Source organism: Colossoma macropomum, unplaced genomic scaffold (assembly GCF_904425465.1).
Source record: "Colossoma macropomum unplaced genomic scaffold, Colossoma_macropomum, whole genome shotgun sequence".
NCBI classification, from domain to species: Eukaryota; Metazoa; Chordata; class Actinopteri; order Characiformes; family Serrasalmidae; genus Colossoma; species Colossoma macropomum.
Window position 1 is genome coordinate 1,531,163 of NW_023494785.1, and position 18,836 is coordinate 1,549,998.

Here is an 18,836-nt window from a genome sequence, read left to right on the forward strand (position 1 = left end):
TTTGCTGGATTGTTCTATTCTTTTCCAGTTTAAGATCTGAAAGACAGCTGGATCATGGAAGCCTTTTATACTCAGTTTTGATTTAAATTTACTTCATTGCAATAAAACTGTTAAAACTGTTGTTCTAAAGTTTTTTTTTGTTGTTTTTATAATCATTTATATTCTGTGTTTGTATACATCTGTGTTCTTTAAATACAGTACAGTACAACAGACATGATGATGCAGCTTCACTTTTTTCAAGCCTAGATGTGGTTGAGTTTAAATCTGAATGAGTTACGTGGATTAAAAATTACACATCTGCCACTAGATGTCGCTGTACCTCAGGTTTATCTTAAGCCTGCTAAAGACATGGATTAACTGAGGTTTAAGGCATTTTCAGCTCAGATGAGTACTCAATTAGAGGAGGTGTTAATCGTTATAGTCTTGATTAGGCTTTCCAGAATGTTCCAGAATGTATTGTTCAGAGAAGCTAAAGATGACCTGTGTTTAGGCTAACTCTGTTATTGACCCAGAAGGGAAAGTGTCTCATCACATCAAACATTTTATTCTTCACCCCGACCCACACACAGAAAAAAAAGAAAAACAGTAAAACAGTGCAAAAGCCAGGATAAACAATTCAAAATGATTTGCAATGACTGATGTGTGGAATGCACTGCCAACAGTGTCTTCAGTTTAGGGTCAGTTTGCTGTATTAAAGTAGGACAACCGTGCAGCTCCTTGCTTGTGGGACACTAGGCTCGTCCCGGTCGACCGCCAAATTATAAAATACTGCACAAGTGACTGATGTTTCTGCCCTCTGCTGGCTGCTTCACAGTCTGATGATGACTGAACAGAGTGGTTCGTTTAACATGCAGAAGGCCTGTTCAATGCAGCAGTGCACTTTCGGGCTTCCGTTAAATGGTACCTCTGTGGGTGAAGTGGGCCTTTTGGAGCAGGTCCTGGTGCAGAGGGTTTCCTCTCTCACTGAGCAGCATTCCACTGTAAACCTCTACAAAATAAAAATATAAAGACTTTTATGCTGTGAGTGCTGTGAGTGTAACAATGTATGTATTTAAAAAAATTATACACACACATGCAGTTGCGCTGCTATTAGCTTAGCTGTTGTTCAAAGTTTAACCTGAGTTTAAATCTGAATGAGAATACATAGATTTATTTTCTAGAATTTCACTTCATTAAGGAGGCTATACACTGTGTTTTTTTCACTCATACCAACCCAGTGCTGAGAATGACCCACCACTCAAAGAATACCTGCTCTGTGGTGGCCCTGTGGGGTCCTGACCACTGAAGAACAGGGTGAATGGGGGCTAACAAAGTATGCAAAGCCTGTAATTGTAGAACTACACAGTGCTCCTATATGGTCAGGGGAGCTGATAAAATGGACAGTGAGTGCAGATACAGGTAGGTATATTTAATGAAGTGGCTGATCATTGAAAAAAAATCTCTTGTGTCTGTTGTGTCGGGAGTGTGCTTCTGTTTTAGGTATTTTATTGGTGCTTCTTTGAACTTAGTTTGCTAGACTTTGTCTCTTGTGTTGGGGAAGTGCTTTAGTTGGTATTTTACCTGCATACTTTTAACTTTGTTTCACAAGAGATTGACTGTTTGTACCACCTGGGGTGTCAAACAGGTAAGAGGGGCACGCCTGTGCATTCACACCACATAGAAGTCTACTCTGTCTAGTTCCCTAGGACAAAGGGCACTGCCATATGTACCTTTGGTTTCCTTTCTTTAGGTTAGCTAAGGTAAGCAATCTTTCGACTCCTCCAGTGTGGTACTAGGTATCACAGCGCACCTTGTTATCATGGTTGGTTTTAATAAAATCGCTTCAACAGCCATATTGGTCTGTTCATCCAACTCATAACCAGTTCAGTCTTTTAATGCCACATCAAAGTCAAAGAACTTCAAAGCGCCAAACATCGGGTCATAACTGTATGACAATTTAATATACTGACTGATAAATAATAAATATTAAAAATATGCCCTTAAAGCAAAATATGTCCTTTAAATGCAGTGTTTGGTTTTAGTTGGGTAGCTGCATCCAAGTCTGAACAAACAAAGACCACTAGAAATATTAGGATTAAAACCAGTTTTGCTTCCTAATGGGAATTGGCTTAATGGTTACCATAAGAGACCACTACTTTCCTGGAGGACACATTTAGATCTGATTATGAAACTATCAGATGCATCTGAAATAATGGTTTCTTTCTTTATTTATTAATTTATTTATTTTTTACAGGGTGCATTACTAGCATATTAGCTACTATACTAAATGGTATGCCAAAAACAGTGCACCACCATTAGAAATGCATTCACTAGTCTGGTGCGTATAGTAGTAGTATGTAAGTAAAGTTTATTTATATAGAGCTTTTTACAACAGGTGTTGTCACAAAGCAGCTTTACACATTACTACTGTATAGTACAGTAGTGATGTGGTTTTGGGCGCAGCTGGCAGAATTATTATTGTTTTTTCAGAGCAATCATGCTTAACTTAACGCTCAGCTGCTTATTAAAGCCCTGACGTTACGGCTAAACCGCTGCTAAGGCGGAGAGTGAAGGGACTCTTTTGTGACATTTGTGGCGAAGGGGGTGGGAGGAAATTGAGTGACGTAAGTGAAATCGTGTTTTTCTATTGGCTGAGCCACAGCAGTGAACCGTTATCTCGAGCTGAAAGGTTTGTTTTCCTAACAGACCAGCGAGAGGACGGTCAGGATATCCGATCATCCAGGGCGGATTTTCCTTCTGATCTAGGCGATAAAATGTGGTGATGGGGGCGGCTACGGCAGTCTGTTTGGTCTTTCTGTGTGGAGTGTTTGTCTCTGCTCTCGGAGGTGAGTCAGTTCAGCTCGGACGGACTGTTTTGCTGCGCCATCATCGCCGAAACCGAAAGTAAAGTGTGTTATTACCAGCAGGACCGTTAACGGGACTAAACACGCAGAGTCAATTACGGTTAACGTTAAAATATGATATTAGGGGATTGGAAAAGACACTCTTCGCTCATTTGTCCTGAATTCAGCAAACCAGCGTTTAAACCACACGCTCAGAAACGCGACACCGCTAACCTACTATCTCAGATACGCAGCTGTGCGTATTTATTTATATCCTCAGCGGTCCTGTTGATCACCTGATTACCTGCTTTATTTCACTTTACCTTCCCCCAGAATCCGGACTGGAGTTAAAGCACCGGTTAGATAAACTGTGTTAAACCTAACTGGGTCTGTCACAGACCTGGACATATGGTAAGAAGACATTAGAGAGAGAGAGAGAGAGAGAGAGAGAGAGAGAGAGAAAGAGAGTGAGAGTGAGAGAGAGAGAGAGTGAGAAAGAGAGAGAGAGCGAGAGAGAGAGAGTGAGAAACAGAGAGAGAGAGTGAGAGAGAGAGTGAGAGAGAGAGAGAGTGAGGGAGAGAGAGTGTGAGAAAGAGAGAGAGAGAGAGAGAGAGTGAGAGAGAGAGTGAGAAAGAGAGAGAGAGAGAGTGAGAAAGAGAGAGAGAGTGAGAGAGAGAGAGAGAGAGTGAGAGAGAGAGAAAGAGAGCTGCTGAGTAACGGTCTGAGTAACTCTCAGCAGCTCCATCAGAGCCTATAAACAGCAGTTAACCCGCTGTTCTCCTTTTCTATCAGAATTTCTTAATGATGCTGCATTAATTTTGATAATGTAAAGAACAGAACCTAACAAAAACTGGAAATGTCTAGTTTTTTTTTATTGTTGTGTAACTAAAAATGCGACTTTAAACAAGTTGAGCACGTGAATCCCTCACAGAACAATCGCACTTTCACTTGTGAATAGTCTCGTGTTTCTGTTCAGATGTTTTACTCGTTATTTTTTACGTCTTTTTCCTCACGTTGGCTGAGTATTTTCTTTTTACACGTCTTTATTTTTTAATTTCATCATGATGGATTAATTTATACCTTTCATATGTATGATTTCATGGACTTTCACGTTATCACCTGTGATAAGTAGGGATAGATGAATTGTTAGGGACGATTCAGTTTTCAGATTAGCTGATAATCAATTGGGCCTCATTCACCTTCCGTTCTCAAGAAGAAATCCCTTTCATAAAACCCTCTTACGCAGGTTTCACCAAGATTCACCAGTGTTTCCTTATTAGGGATTTTTTCTTAGGTAAGAACACAATCTACAAACACTCAAGAGCTCAAAGGTGAGAACAGTTCTGACTTTTTCTTGGGATCTTACTCAAAAACACATATAAGAACAAACTTAGGATGATATTATTGAATGAGGCCCACTGAATTTTTAATCCGATAAGTGCAGAAAATCAGATTTTGTCAGTAATCGTTAAGTGTGTTTACATGCTCTGGAGTAATCAGATACTGGGGAAACTCCAGCTCTACATGAGTCAGGCAGTAATGGGATTTCTGCCTTGCACCCGGCCAATAAACTCACAGAAGAAGACGTGACGTAAATATAATGTAAAACTCAAAACATTATGTTGCACCTTTTTAAAATATTGAATGATGTTTGCAGAAAATATGACTATACATCATGTATGTTTCAGTACAGTGCAGTTAGCTGAGTCATGTTATTTACACTATAAAACTGCAACACAGATCAGTCAGAATTAAAATAGTAAACTGGCCAAGTACATAACATGACTCAGATAAGTGCCCTTGGGCTGTATTTAAATGTTGCAGCTACACCTGTATTGAAAAGTTATTATATATTTTATATTATATAAATGTACATTTTAGAACAAAAATGTCTTTACAATCTTGGCTGATATCTGATTGTGTTATTGTTATCGTGCAACACTTGATAACCACAAGGCTACTTATCAGGTTTTAGGGCATAACATTACATATGATCACATATCCTTCAAATTATGTCATGTGATCATAATGTGTCACGCAGTTACATTCACATTATGTCACGTTTACTTGTGAACATGTGCTTTTTAGTCACCATATGATCAAATGTGAAATCCATGTGACTTCTGTAAAGGTCAACAGGGTTAAATGTACTTTCTTGCAATAAAGACATTAAAACTGTCTTTGTATGTGTTTAATTTCTCATATCTTTATAGTTATGTATGTATTTGTCTTTGTGTACTGTACATATGTTCGGGTGCATAATTGTTTTCTTCCAAACAAAAACATAGTGTAGTCCAAAAAAGGGGTTCTGATTATTTGTTTTTGCAAGTTTTAAAATGCTGTGATAAACGTGATAATGCTTGTTTCTGAGCAGTTCTTGTGACTTTTGTCATATTTCATTTATGCATAAACTTTTTCTATGTATATTTAATCCGTTATTAAAGTCTCTATGTTGCCAAGTGTGTTGTTATATATACATACAGTATATATTGTATACTGTATGATGTATTCATCCATTACGGTGGTATTTGATTCTCTATTTAGTATTCAGACATTTTATCTTTTTATAAGCCACACATATTTTAGCCTGAACTACAATACATTTCATACACAAAAGCTTTTAGATGTAACAGTGATTGCTAATATGTCTGTTTTGAACAAATACTCAAAGCCTGTAAAAAGCTGTTTATGCCAGCCCTTTTAATTATATTATGTTTTAATTAGACGTTACATCTTCTTTCCCATTTCTCTTCCAGACCAACACTCTCTGTACTACATTTACACCGCTCTCTCCAAAGATGTCGCTCTACCAGGGATCTATGAGTTCACAGGACTGGGTCTGCTCGATGACCGGGAGATCGACTACTACAACAGTAAGGACCAGGTTAAGGTTCCTAAGCAGGACTGGATGAGGGAGAGGCTGCAAACAGATTACTGGGAAAAAGGCACCCAGTCTCGCAAGAGCAAAGAGCAGTGGTTCAAGGTCAACGTGGACATCCTGATGCAGCGAATGAGACACAATCAGACCGGTTAGTGATCTGTCACTCATTCTTCTTTAAAAACATCACAAGTTTCCTTCCACTGTGTGATTCCTCTGGTTTTGAGCAGCTAATGTCTTTATCTTCACTGTCTTGTTACATTAACTCAAATTCCAGACCTTCACGTTCTTCAGTGGAGACATGGCTGTGAGATCGATGAGTCAAATGGACACGTAAAATTTCTGAAAGGCATTGATGAGTACAGCTACGATGGGTCAGAGTTCCTCTCTTTTGATGATGACAACATGCGGTGGATCGCTCCAGTTCCAGAAGCTGAGTCAACCAAAAGGAAATGGGATGATGTGGCCATCCTGAACCAGTACACCAAGGGTTACCTGGAGAGAGAATGTGTGGACTGGCTCACCAAATTCATGGAGTACGGAGAAGAAACACTGAGAAAACACTGTGAGTTTGCTTACTTGCCTCGTAAGAGCCCTTTTTAAAACTTCTTTTAAATTTGAACTAGTAACCATTTGTTCGACTGGGTTATTTGCTTCTATTGAAAGCTAATTTTATTGAAATTACTTCCTTTGTTTAGGGTCTCACAAGTCACTGTTAAATAGTTAAGATCAGATGTCCAACCTTCAAAACAAAGGTTCAGAAAAACAACGAAGACATTTTACAGCATACTCCACAGACAGTGAACTGTTCTAAATAGTGTATGGGACGATGTAAACTTTTTTGGGACGTTTTAGTGAGGATTACCTCTCATGTGTTAATTTAACTCTTACTGTCTATAAAACAAAGTCATAAAATCATAAACGTACCAGCAGTTCAAACCCACCGTAAAAATGGCAATGTTTAATGTAGAAACTGCTCTTCATAAAATAGTGTAAATTTATCAATTTTTTACTTTAAATGTAATACTGATTTCCATTAAGTAAGCTAGGATTAAGCAAATGATTGTGTCTGTTCATGTTTGTTTTTCATGCTCTGCCTTAAACATGGACAAATTTTTTACTTTGTATGTTGGAGTTTTATAGTCTCCCTGTAACCTGATTGAATATGGTAGTTTTATTCACAGTCTGCAGTCCAGTGCTTGTTGCGTTAAGTGATTAGCCAATGATGTCTCGTAGTGCCGAAGCATTTAACTCTTTCAGACCTAAATTATGTTCCAAGGCACAAAAATACGATGCTATATTCTTATTCTAAAGACAAGCATAAACGTTGAAAATTAAAATGTTAATTGTTCATAATTACTCTTTGCCAGCTATTTCTTATGCCCATTATAGTGCATGTTAGCTCTGAATAAAAGAGCAGCAGCAGTCCTGTATTAATATGTTATAATTTATTGAGTTATAAGCTCCAACATGGTGAAGCTCCTTTCATTGTTAAAAAATAGCCAAACATGGCCGTTCCTATTTCAGGTACTATTTCCGTCCCTCACATGCATTCTGCAGTTTGAAGCACTTGTGTGAGTGGTAGCTTGAGCAGAAATGGTGACTGGTGTGATTAGATGTAACAGAGGGAGCTCCTGTCAGCTCTCACCAGAAAAATCTGGTAAAAAACGTATTTTGAAATAAATGTGTGTATTCATCTGTTCTCTTTAGCTCCACCAGATGTTCATATGTTTGCGAAGAAATGCACAACTGACTCGACCAAGCTGACCCTGACCTGCATGGCCACGGGCTTCTACCCCAAAGACGTGGTGGTGAGTCTGAGGAAGTTCAGAACTTCACTGCCTGAACATCTACTAACATCTTCAGGAGTCAGACCCAATGAAGACGGAACCTACCAGCTGAGGAAGAGTGTGGAGATCCTGGAGGATGAAAAAGCAGAATACGACTGTTTTGTGAATCACATCACCCTCAACAAACCACTAATTAAACAATGGGGTAATTATATTTGTTGTTTGTTTGACATTCATAGTTTAGTACTGAGAATGGCTGCACTACTTGACATTAGCATAAATGTAAATTCTGTACTAAACCACAATGCAAAATGAACATTTTGTCAGCTTCTTTGTTAGTGCTTGCTCAGTTCAAGTGGGATTCCTTTAATTCCTTTTTGTTTCCTTTCAAGATGGAAAGTGCTATGACTGTACAACGGGGAACATTGTGAGTTTCATTCTTGGAGCCCTACTTGCAGGGCTTGTGGCGGTCCTGGTCGCTGTCATCGTTGTTCTTAAAAAGAGAGGAAAAATCTGTGAGTACACCTGCATACTTGCATTACATTATTCCTTTGTTTTATTTTAGCTAATGTGACTAAGGTAGAAATGGTGAATACATACAGTATGCTCTAAGACACCTAGCTCAACAACTAGTGGGAAACTATCATATACATATGTATAAGTTAATTATCAGCCATATCTTAGTAAAGAAACTGTTGTCTGTGAAGCTGATAATCTCTCAGACAGTCTCTCAAAACACATAAACTGATCAACTGTACATTAGTGCTGCCAGGGGTTAAAGAAATCCAGCCAGCTCTCTATCTGCAGAGTGCTCATACTTTGCTTATTGCATAGTGTGGATATATTTCATGTTTACAATTTTCCTTTGGTCATCATAGAAAGAATGTACATAAATGTAAGTGTGCATTAATTTGATCATTTTTATTTAACAGGTGAGAAAAGTAAGAGTGGGGCATATATTCAAGCTTCTACAGGTTGGTCTATTAGAAACCTTCTCTTTGACCAATAAAATGCAGACATATTTGTGCAATAACCTAGAATCCCTAATAATTTGTTCTTCAAGAGTACTGTTAATTAAAAATCACATTTCGAGTTTGAAAATAAATGTTCAGTTTTCTAAATATGATCACTTTTGTGGTCATTATTGTTTACAGTGGCCTATATAGGAGTGTGGAAAGATCGGGCATAACCATGTGCAATGGCTGCTTTGACATTACTGGAGAAATTGAAGAATAATCTAACCAGACGTGTCTTTCGTGTATGTAAAAAATATGTGTATGTATGCATTTAGTGGGGACTCTATGATACATATGGCCACTGCTGTTCTTAAGATAATTGTCTTTTAACTTCAACACAAATCTCCAGCCTGTGCGTATTCTTATCTCTTTGTTGATCTGTCTTGTCCTTTTCTGCTGCAAACGGCACCAATGGAGTTGAACAGCAGTTTGTGTTTCATGAAGTTTAATTATTCTTATATTCACAATAACATTATTAATACACAGGCTTGCAGTTAACAAGTTTGATTGTACACGTGACTTAGTTTATAAGCTGATCCATCTGTAACAACTCCATTGTTATCATGGTTCATGGAGCCCACGAGTTCATGATGAAATGTTTAGGCCTGGTTTACTGGAAGCAGATTAAACCTCATCTTTGAACAAATTACTTAAACATGGGATTGTGTTTAGTGTTTTAAAATTCTCAGATTTTATTTTAAACTTGTACATATACTGAAGGAGACATCTTATTTTCAATCTAACAGAGAAATGTTTAATGTTTAAACTGAAACACAAATCTTCAACTCATTGCTAAACAGAAAAAAAGGCTTCTCTTCTGACTGAAACACAATACAGGATTTAAAGCATTCTTTTTAAAATTGAGGTGTTTTTCAGTGTGTTTTCTTAATCTTCTCCTTTTCTGTTCTTTTCCAGATAATGGAGACGTTAAAAAGGTGCCGATTGACATCAGTGGGGATAGCACTGTGTTCATTATAAGCAAATAAACATAGAAGTATTACAATAGAATAGCCAGGAAACATGAGTTAAAATGGGAGGAAATTCTGGTGCATTCATTTAAATTCAATTTAGATTCCTTCAAATCCCAGTCAGAATTGGTTTTTATTGTGGTCAGCTGGATATTCCATACTTTCTTGCAATCCTTGATACTAAATTTTAGGTCAGAATGTTTCAGTGTTTTCAGTGATTGGGGTCATGTGTGTTGTGTAGCTTCATATTTAATATATATTGGACAAGAGTACTCAACCTTGCACTACTAAACTATGAATGATATACACAACAGCAACTAGGCACTATAAGTATTTTAAGCAGAACCTCTGGTCAAGGTGTGAAAGAGTGGCAGTAACCAAACGTGTTGACTAGCAATTTGTTCATTTTAAGCATAAAAGCCTGAGTGTATCACAATAGACAAATCAGGAAACATGAGTTAAAATGAATACTTTTTACCTTCCTGAATACTAAATTTTAGGTCAGAATGTTTTATTGTTTTCAGTGATTGTGTTCGTGCATGTGCTGTGTAGCTTCATATTTAATATCCAGTTCATAAGCATGCCATTGCAGTACTCAACTGTGTACTTATTTGTAGCTGTTTGTATTGGTTCCGAATATGTGGAGTGATTTTTTAATCTACTTATGCTTTTATTCATTTTTACTTGTGCAGTATTTCTAGATTCTAGATAAGCTAATTTCAGTAAAGCTAATTTCAGTAAAGCTAAATTAACTTGAATTGTCTTTCAAATATTGATGGTGGGAGTATTTTTTACGTGTAACTGTGAAGGAAAATGGTAGTTTTTTCTGATATAGGTTTTAATCAATGCTGACATAAATCTTTTTCTATGCCAAATGAGATACGGCAGCGTTCATACTACATTTGGGACATAGAGAACAAATAATATACAACACTACAGATAATAAAATAAGTAGAAACATAAAATAAAAAAAACACAATGCTTGCAAGAAGCATAGCTGAAAGATGTGCAGTGTTGAGAAAGTAAATATTGTATTCACTAAAAATACTAAAGTATTGCTGTCATGTGATATGATATTTAGCTAAATTATTGCATTTATGGAAATATATATATATATATGTGTGTGTATATATATATATATATATATTTTTTTTTTTATTTATTTATTTATTTTTTTTTCACATTTATTTAAGTTTAAATAAATAATATCAAGTAAAGCCAGTTCCACTACATTAGCAAAGAAACATTAGAAAGTTTAAATATCAGACTTATCATTAAATAATTCAGTACAAAATTATATTTGCAGGTTCGTGACACCTGAAAGTTCACATTAGTATATTTCACAATTATGAGGAACGTGTGGTGTGTACTGGATGACTAAGTGCCATTCTACTGATTCATTTGCCTGTGAAATGACATTTCCTCACTAATCCATCTGTTTTGCAGTGACAGTGCAGGTGATTTTGTGCCTGGTTTGTTGATTATGATATTTAAAAATGATTAGGCTGTGTTGTTTGTTGGACTGCTCCTTCAATGTGGGCTTTCCTAAGTGAGTGTGTATCAGTGCAGTGTATGACCACACTGCACTGATACACACTCACTTAGGAAAGCCCACACTGAAGGAATGAGGAAGAGGATGATTAGACAGTAAGTTGTAGATTGCAAATTGATATGATAGCATTGTGCAGTGAAGAAGTTTGCTGTGTTGAACTTTTGAAAGTACTTGATGCGTGTAGCACTTATGTTGTCACTATTTTGTTGAATAAAGCTTTTCTTTCAAACTCTCCCTGTGTCTCTGAATAAATAAGATCCACAGGTTTATAATATTCTATCATTTTATAACATTCGAAAGGCTGAGATAGGTTTGTGTGTTTTGTACTGTCTAGTAGCAGTGTTGTAAGTACATTTGGTGGGCAGCACCTGGACCCTAAATCCAGGTAGTTGAAACACAAAAAGCTGTTGATATTTTACGACGTGTTCCAAGGAAGGACTTTTTCCATTCATCCACAGTCCTGATATACCAACACGTAAGAAATACAGACACAGAGCAGCAGCACCTTGACCCACCCATTATAGACAACATTGTGTGCAAAAGTTTAGACCGCAGTCAGTGTGGTCAATTATCTAGTTATGAAAATCACCTGAAAGATTTTTTCTTGCATTACGTTCTAGTCAAGATGAAATCTGAATTAGGAAATGGAAAAGGGAAGTGAATATCTTTCATGATAAAGCTAAACACTGGAAAGGCATACAGAGAGGTCTCTCAAAAACAAAGCATTCCAGTCATTACTACTACAGAATCTGATAAATGAGTTTGTGAATTATCCCAGCATTCACAGTTGCTGAAGAAATTGATCTAATAAGTTATTCCATTGTACCCAGAAGGATAAGCAGCTTAGAAGATGTGTGTGTGTAAATTATTCCATTGTGCAGCCTTTTACTGAACACAGCAGAGGCAAGTACTCGAGTTACATTGTGTGGACTTGAATCAGACCAAAAGAGTCCCATGCTCCTAAAATGATCATAAATCACCCTCAACTATCACCTTTTTTACTTGAGTACACTGAAATTGTTTACTTTTTATGTCTATGTACAGTTGCACTATTCTGTGTGTATGACTGTGTTGTATGCGCTTAAAACATATTTTTATTGACCATACATTTATTCAAAGGGTAATACATTTTTGAAAAATGAAATTTAGTCTAGAGTTTTTGAGCTTATTTGCATAACTGCCTAAAATCCCCAAAATTAAAGCCCCAGGAAAATCTAAGAACTAACTGACTAAACCAAATTACAGATTTGCTTTCCTGAACTGTCCCAGTACATAAACTGATGATGTACTAAGATAATAATTTGCTATTGAAAAAAAATGAACTCAATGAACTGTATTTTCACGATATTTTGAAATGTTAGCTATATTAATTTGTAAGAGCCAGATGCTTCCTAATAGCTTTAGGGACAAGCATAGTGTTTTATTTATGTGCAAAATTTTGAAATATGGCTAGATACACTATATTTCCAGAAGTATTCGCTCGCCTGCCTTCACACGCATATGAACTTGAGTGACGTCCCATTCTTAATCCATAGGGCTTAATATGATGTCGGCCCACCCTTTGCAGTTATAACAGCTTCAACTCTTCTGGGAAGGTTTTCCACAAGGGTTAGGAGTGTTTATGGGAATTTTTGACCATTCTTCCAGAAGTGCATTTGTGAGGTCAGACACTGATGTTGGACGAGAAGGCCTGGCTCGCAGTCTCCGCTCTAATTCACCCCAAAGGTGTTCTATCAGGTTGAGGTCAGGACTCTGTGCAGGCCAGTCAAGTTCTTCCACACCAAACTCGCTCATCCATGTCTTTATGGACCTTGCTTTGTGCACTGGTGCGCAGTCATGTTGGAACAGGAAGGGGCCGTCCCCGAACTGTTCCCACAAAGTTGGGAGCATGAAATTGTCCAAAATCTCTTGGTGCTGAAGCATTAAGAGTTTTTTTCACTGGAACTAAGGGGCCGAGCCCACCTCCTGAAAAACAACCCCCCACCATAACCCCCCCTCCACCAAACTTTACACTTGTCACAGTGCAGTCAGACAAGTACCGTTCTCCTGGCAACTGCCAAACCCAGACTCGTCCATCGGATTGCCAGACGGAGAAGCGTGATTGGTCACTCCAGAGAACACGTCTCCACTTCTCTAGAGTCCAGTTTTACACCACTGCATTCAACGCTTTGCATTGCGCTTGGTGATGTAAGGCTTGGATGCAGCTGCTTCAGCATCCACTGACCCTGCTCTGTCATTTTACGTGGAGTTGCTGTCGTTACAAGTTGCTTCCACTTTGTTATAATACCACTGACAGTTGACTGTGGAATATTTAGTAGCGAGGAAATTTAATGACTGGACTCATTGTACAGGTGGCATAGTAAATAAGTTATATACACATATAACACAATAACACATCCTCTACAGGGACCCCACTTCTGTACATTTAAATATGCTCAGCCAATTCAACTGGAAGAAACTGACTAATCACACCTAAATAAGAGTCTGAACACAAATAATGAATCTGATAGTGATGAAAATAGGACTAAAAATGAAAGAGTGTGAGATTTAACACTGGTGGAGAGTGCAGTATGAATACACTCAACACAGTAGACATCAGTGGAAAGCTGCACTATAGGCATATTTAAGCCACAAGATGGAGCCATTACACTGTTAGAAATAAAGGTACTATGCAGGTACATGATTCGTTCATCAAGGTGCAAACAATGTATGTGTACCCTCAAAGGTACAACAGCGGTTTTAAGGTCCAGTTGTGTACCTTAAATATGTTTTTCCTAGTGGAAAAGTAGATATTTGTATCTTTTATAGACTAATGTTTTAAAACAGAACAACTTAGAAAATATAATTTCAATGGATTATGGTACAATTATTCTCCCTGACTAAAGGTACTGAGACGTACTCCTGAGGGTACCACCCCAATGACAAGAGGGGTACTGCGCCAGAGACAGTGTCGTACCTTTTTTTCTGAGAGTGTACACAATAAATCAGTCTCGTGAACTGAGAAAGAAACCAGAATGACCCAATGCTGTAAGCAGGCATGATTAAAAAGACAATGTTAGAATAAAATTAGGTCATTGTAAGCTGTGTTCAAAAAATAGGTCAGATAGCACAAAAACATCCTGAATGTTTTTTTGACCTGGATGTATAGTTTTCAATTCAGTGCTCAGTTCAGTGCTCAGTTATGTGTCTTTTTCAGTGCTGGGTGGCAGCATGGGTTTAGGTAACTTAGCTGTGAGCAAGTAGAGATTACTACACCAAATACACCAAAAGAATGTAACTTTTACTGTCTCCTGTGCTTCCTGTGTTTCCTGTGCTAACATTTTTGGAATCTCATCATCATCAGAAGAATTCCAGATGAAATTCCACCATTATGTTTACAACAGAGACATTTAAAGTGATTACAAACCACTAGAAGACATCTTTAAAAATGACTACACTGAGCTCTAAGGGTGCTTCACAGATGAAGAAGAGTCAAGTTCAAGTCTGATACATCCAGGTGTGGAATAACGCTGATGCACTAAGGTGAGCTTACCTGGAATAACAGAAGAAAGATCCTGCAAGGGAAAGATGTGAGAGGAGAAATGAAAAATGTTCAAGAGAGCAAAAACAGACGATCATGAAATGCTGAAAAGCTCATGCTGAAGAGCAGCTGAGATACAAGATACTCACCAGCATCCATAAAGTCAAGGGAAAAGTAAGAACAGGAGACGTGCTTTAGTAGCCAACAATGTCCACTGAAACAGAAGCTGTATCCTGATGTGCTGAATGAACAGACAGTAAGAACAGCACCTGGAGAAATACTGGCACAAGTCTGACTGGATGACCATGGGAGAAGATAGGTACTGAATTTTTTAGTACAGTGGAGTCGACCACCCAGAAATCAGCAAGCTGAGTGATGCCACAACTTGAAGAATGATCAATACAATGAAATCCATATTTGCAAGATATGGTATTACAGACCTTGTGGTATCTAACAATGTATTGTAGCACTCGGTTCAAAACATTCGGGGAAAATGACTTACCTCTGATGTAGTGGCTCCCATAGTCAAGACGATAAAAGAAAAACAAAAAAACAAAAGATCTTTATAAGAAGAAGAAAAGACACTTACCTGATCTGCAGCCTGAAAAGAGGGTCAGTATGCAGGAGAGACGTGGCAGCGATCTGTCATCCAGAGGATGCACAATCAACCAAGATCCTTCATGGTTCGCACAATGATTGGCAGACTGTCCCTAAAAATAGGACACTTTTAGTACACAGATGAGAGACTTTTCAGCAACATCAGACACTGTAGATGCTCATCATGGTGACAACGAACAGCTTAGGGTCACTAAGCACATACACTTATTCAACATCTTCAAACAACTAAAGCATAATTACCAACAAAGCTTTATCAAGTCAGATCATGGAGACAATTTAAAAGTCCTGAAACACATTCAGATTAATTTAAGTCCTGTTCTTTCATGTTATGGTGAGTGTTGGTGGTCAGAGGATTACTGCAGGCACACAGCAAAATCAAGCGTTTTTATTAAAACACATTCAAGGGTGACTATCCCTTTAGGCCAGTCTGCTGCTGGACCTCACACTAGAAACTAACATCCAGGCACTCTCTACTATGAATGACTGAACTATAATTCTTCATGTTAATTCAATTAGTGCAAATGCTACACACTAAAATAATGGCTATTTGGCAACCCAGAGCTGAGCCCACAACGGAGGAGACCAGCATGGGTTATTTCAGCCCAGCAGACCAAATGCTGGGTAAAAAGAGATACTGGTACCCAGGCTGGATTCAGAATGAACATATTCAGAATTCTGGGTGATAATTTAAATCAACATCATTAACACACACAGGTACATAAATGTAGAGCTACATTAAAAATCAAAGCAAGAACAAAACTGAAAATCTGATAAGCTTAAAAATAGCTGACTACACATCATGCTCATATGGATAAAAAACACACTGCAGTGTGTTTAACGTAACGCAGATATCTTTTGATTATTCACATGCATTAAAGGGGAATTCCACTGATAAAAAAAAAAAAATTTAATTAAGTAGTTAAGATGTACACAAAGTCGTTCAGAGTGGTTTGATGTGAAATTATCCATTACAGAATATTTTTAAGTGAAATAATTATAAATACGCTGTTTGATCCCTGAGACACTGACACCCAAATCCATTTATGGTGGAGAGATACATGCAGGATGTCTGTGGTGAGTGTGGTCGCCACCTTTGATGGAGTTGTGGTAGGTGAGTGATTTGGAGGCTCCCAATTCACCACACTTGGACATCAGATCTCCATCTCACACACATTGCTATAAGGTTTATTGTAGCTATGCACACAAACATATTTATACTCACGAGAAAAAGTGTAAAAACCAAACATATGTAGAGAAATGACTCCACTGACCCCTCAGTCAGCATCCACCATTTACCCAAACAAAACAGCACACAGCAGTGCTGCGGGAGTTTCTCTCCATACATACATGTCCACATTCAACGTACAAACAATATTGATAAGCTAGCCATAGTTAACATTGTGTCTTCCCTTTTTACAGGTACCTGCAATCTGGATCCCCCCTCACCTGGATCCCCCTGGACCTCAGGTAAATAGAAGTTTAGATTTTTACTACTAAACGTCTGTCATAATAAAAGCCACCTTAATGTCGATGAAGGTAAGAGGTGAACTATAGTCCTGGTGATGTGTTGGGGTGTCCTAACATCATCACAGTGTTATAAGGCAAAAATAATCTTGGATTCACCTCTGTTTCACCATCATCAACATTCCATATAAACTCAGAAGACTCGTGTAGGTTCACTGGTGGTTTGGATAGTAAATAAAATCTCTATGTCTGTGTTGTAGTCATGGTGACCCCTGGTTCCTATCACCACCACTGTAAAGACATCAGAACCATTTCACACCAAACCACTCTGAATCACTCTGTTTACATCATAGTGACTGAATAAAATAAAATATAATATATATACAAATAAAATATATCGGTGGAATTTCCCTTTCAGGGGCAGGTGTCTGGCCGCTGCAGTAAAACAGAGTGAGACAGTCTGCCTAATCCCTTTATCTCTCAAAATGAACAGAGCCCTTCTAGATTAGTTCTAAATGCTTAATATGCTAATATCGAGACGACACGCTTTGAAAATCTCTCTATTCATACATCCATCATCTAAACTGCTTATCCTTCTGGGTCGCGGTGGGGTGCTGGAGCCTATCCCAGCTGTCATTGGGCAGAAGGCAGGACACACCCTGGACAGGTCACCAGTCCATTGCAGGGCAGACAGACATACACAGTCACACCTAGGGGCAATTTAGCATGTCCAATCAGTCTGACTGAATGTCTTGGGACGGTGGGAGGAAACCGGAGTACCCGGAGGAAACCCACGCAGACACGGGGAGAACATGCAAACTCCACACAGAAACGACCCTGGTCACCCAGCCGGGAATCGAACCCAGGCCCTTCTTGCTGTGAGGCAACAGCGCTACCCACCGCGCCACCATGCCGCCCTCTCTCTGTTCACCAGCTTCTCATTCCAACTTTCCGTTCGACCTTAAGTGGCGCAGAGGTTACATTACGGCGCTTGTACAGGCCCCACTAACTGCTACACGATTTAAGGTGGAACGGAAAGTTCGAATGAGAACCCGGCATAGAAGAGACGAACGACAGCTCCGTTTCGGTGACCGGAGTCATTCCGGGTCGAAAGTAATTTCTCTCCGTAATCCGGTATCTGAATCCCAATCAAAGTCCGACACCGCCAGAAAACAACCCTTTAAAATGAACTGAAATATCAGAAAAGCTGCTGCAGTGGGTTGCTTATGTTGCCATGATTACAGTCACAGCGCAGTTCAAGCAGAGAAGCGGAGCTTTTAGCTAATTTACGGCTTTTAGCTCCATTTTAGATCTGGTTAATGACCATCAGCTCATATTCCTGAGAACCAGGTGGAAACGATGAAGGTGTATATCTAGTTTTATAGTGCCAGGTTTTCTTATTTCTATATAATAATAATAATAATAATAATTTACTGTTGAGCTAAATATGATTGTAGGAATAAATTCAACACATTATATGTAATTTTATTTAACCTAGTAGCTCTAATATACACCCAGAAAAACGTTTTTAACCCGTGGAAGCCCCTCTCCCCCTTTCATGTGAGCTCATATGTGATCCTCTGAGGCTAATTAAGTTAGCTAAGCTAGCGAGCTAACGCTAATCCGGTCACAGACGCCTCTCACAGCTAAACAGAAAATACTGTTAATATTCTTACACTTTACTCAAAACCATCACACGGTTTCACGGTTGGTGTTTTAGGAGTAAACGTCCCTTTAAATTATGTATTTTAAGGGATTTTTCAGTAATTTTACTCACAGATTTGAGTCGGATCGGCTGCCTGAGGGAGAAACCGTTTAACGGTCACTGTAAATGCAGCAGTTTTTGAATTTATTTTGAAATACACGCCTTTATTTTGAAACGAGTACAAACAGGACGTAACTCCGTGAGCTTCACAGAGACCGAGGAGCACCTGTAGCGGTGATGTTACCTGCCAGTTTGTTTTTTCTTTTTATTACTCCATGCTTCGTGTCGTTTGCTACAGCCTTGTGAACGTGATGTTAGGAGAAGTGTAAGCTGAAGAATTGTATTTTTGACCGTGAAGATTGCCTCTGGGGAATGACTCTGCCGTTGGTTGAGAAGCAGGCTAAAGTGGTTAGTATTACTCTGAGTATTATTTTGGTACCAGCTACAATGCTAAGCAGTGCTATTTTTGTAATGATTACAATAACTAATGTTGTCTTTATTTT

The 18,836-nt window shown here is 38.4% G+C and overlaps 1 protein-coding gene across 1 annotated transcript; it reads left to right on the plus strand.

Moving 5' to 3' along the window:
• The first annotated feature begins 2,640 nt into the window (after positions 1–2,640).
• Positions 2,641–10,578, plus strand: LOC118815066 (class I histocompatibility antigen, F10 alpha chain-like). Its single transcript, XM_036581003.1, has 7 exons — positions 2,641–2,825; positions 5,579–5,851; positions 5,978–6,265; positions 7,411–7,695; positions 7,883–8,005; positions 8,423–8,464; positions 9,422–10,578. Exons 1-7 carry the CDS (start codon positions 2,762–2,764, stop codon positions 9,490–9,492), a joined length of 1,146 nt encoding a protein of 381 aa, XP_036436896.1. The 5' UTR covers positions 2,641–2,761; the 3' UTR covers positions 9,493–10,578.
• The last annotated feature ends 8,258 nt before the right edge of the window (positions 10,579–18,836 follow it).

What these genes read in the sequence shown, in the direction of transcription:
- LOC118815066 (XM_036581003.1), top strand. Translation starts at nt 2,762, where the DNA reads ATGGGGGCGGCTACGGCAGTCTGTTTGGTCTTTCTGTGTGGAGTGTTT. An exon ending in GTTTGTCTCTGCTCTCGGAG is followed by an intron (nt 2,826 to 5,578) that starts GTGAGTCAGTTC and finishes TTTCTCTTCCAG; the next exon opens with ACCAACACTCTCTGTACTAC. An exon ending in TAAAAAGAGAGGAAAAATCT is followed by an intron (nt 8,006 to 8,422) that starts GTGAGTACACCT and finishes TTTATTTAACAG; the next exon opens with GTGAGAAAAGTAAGAGTGGG.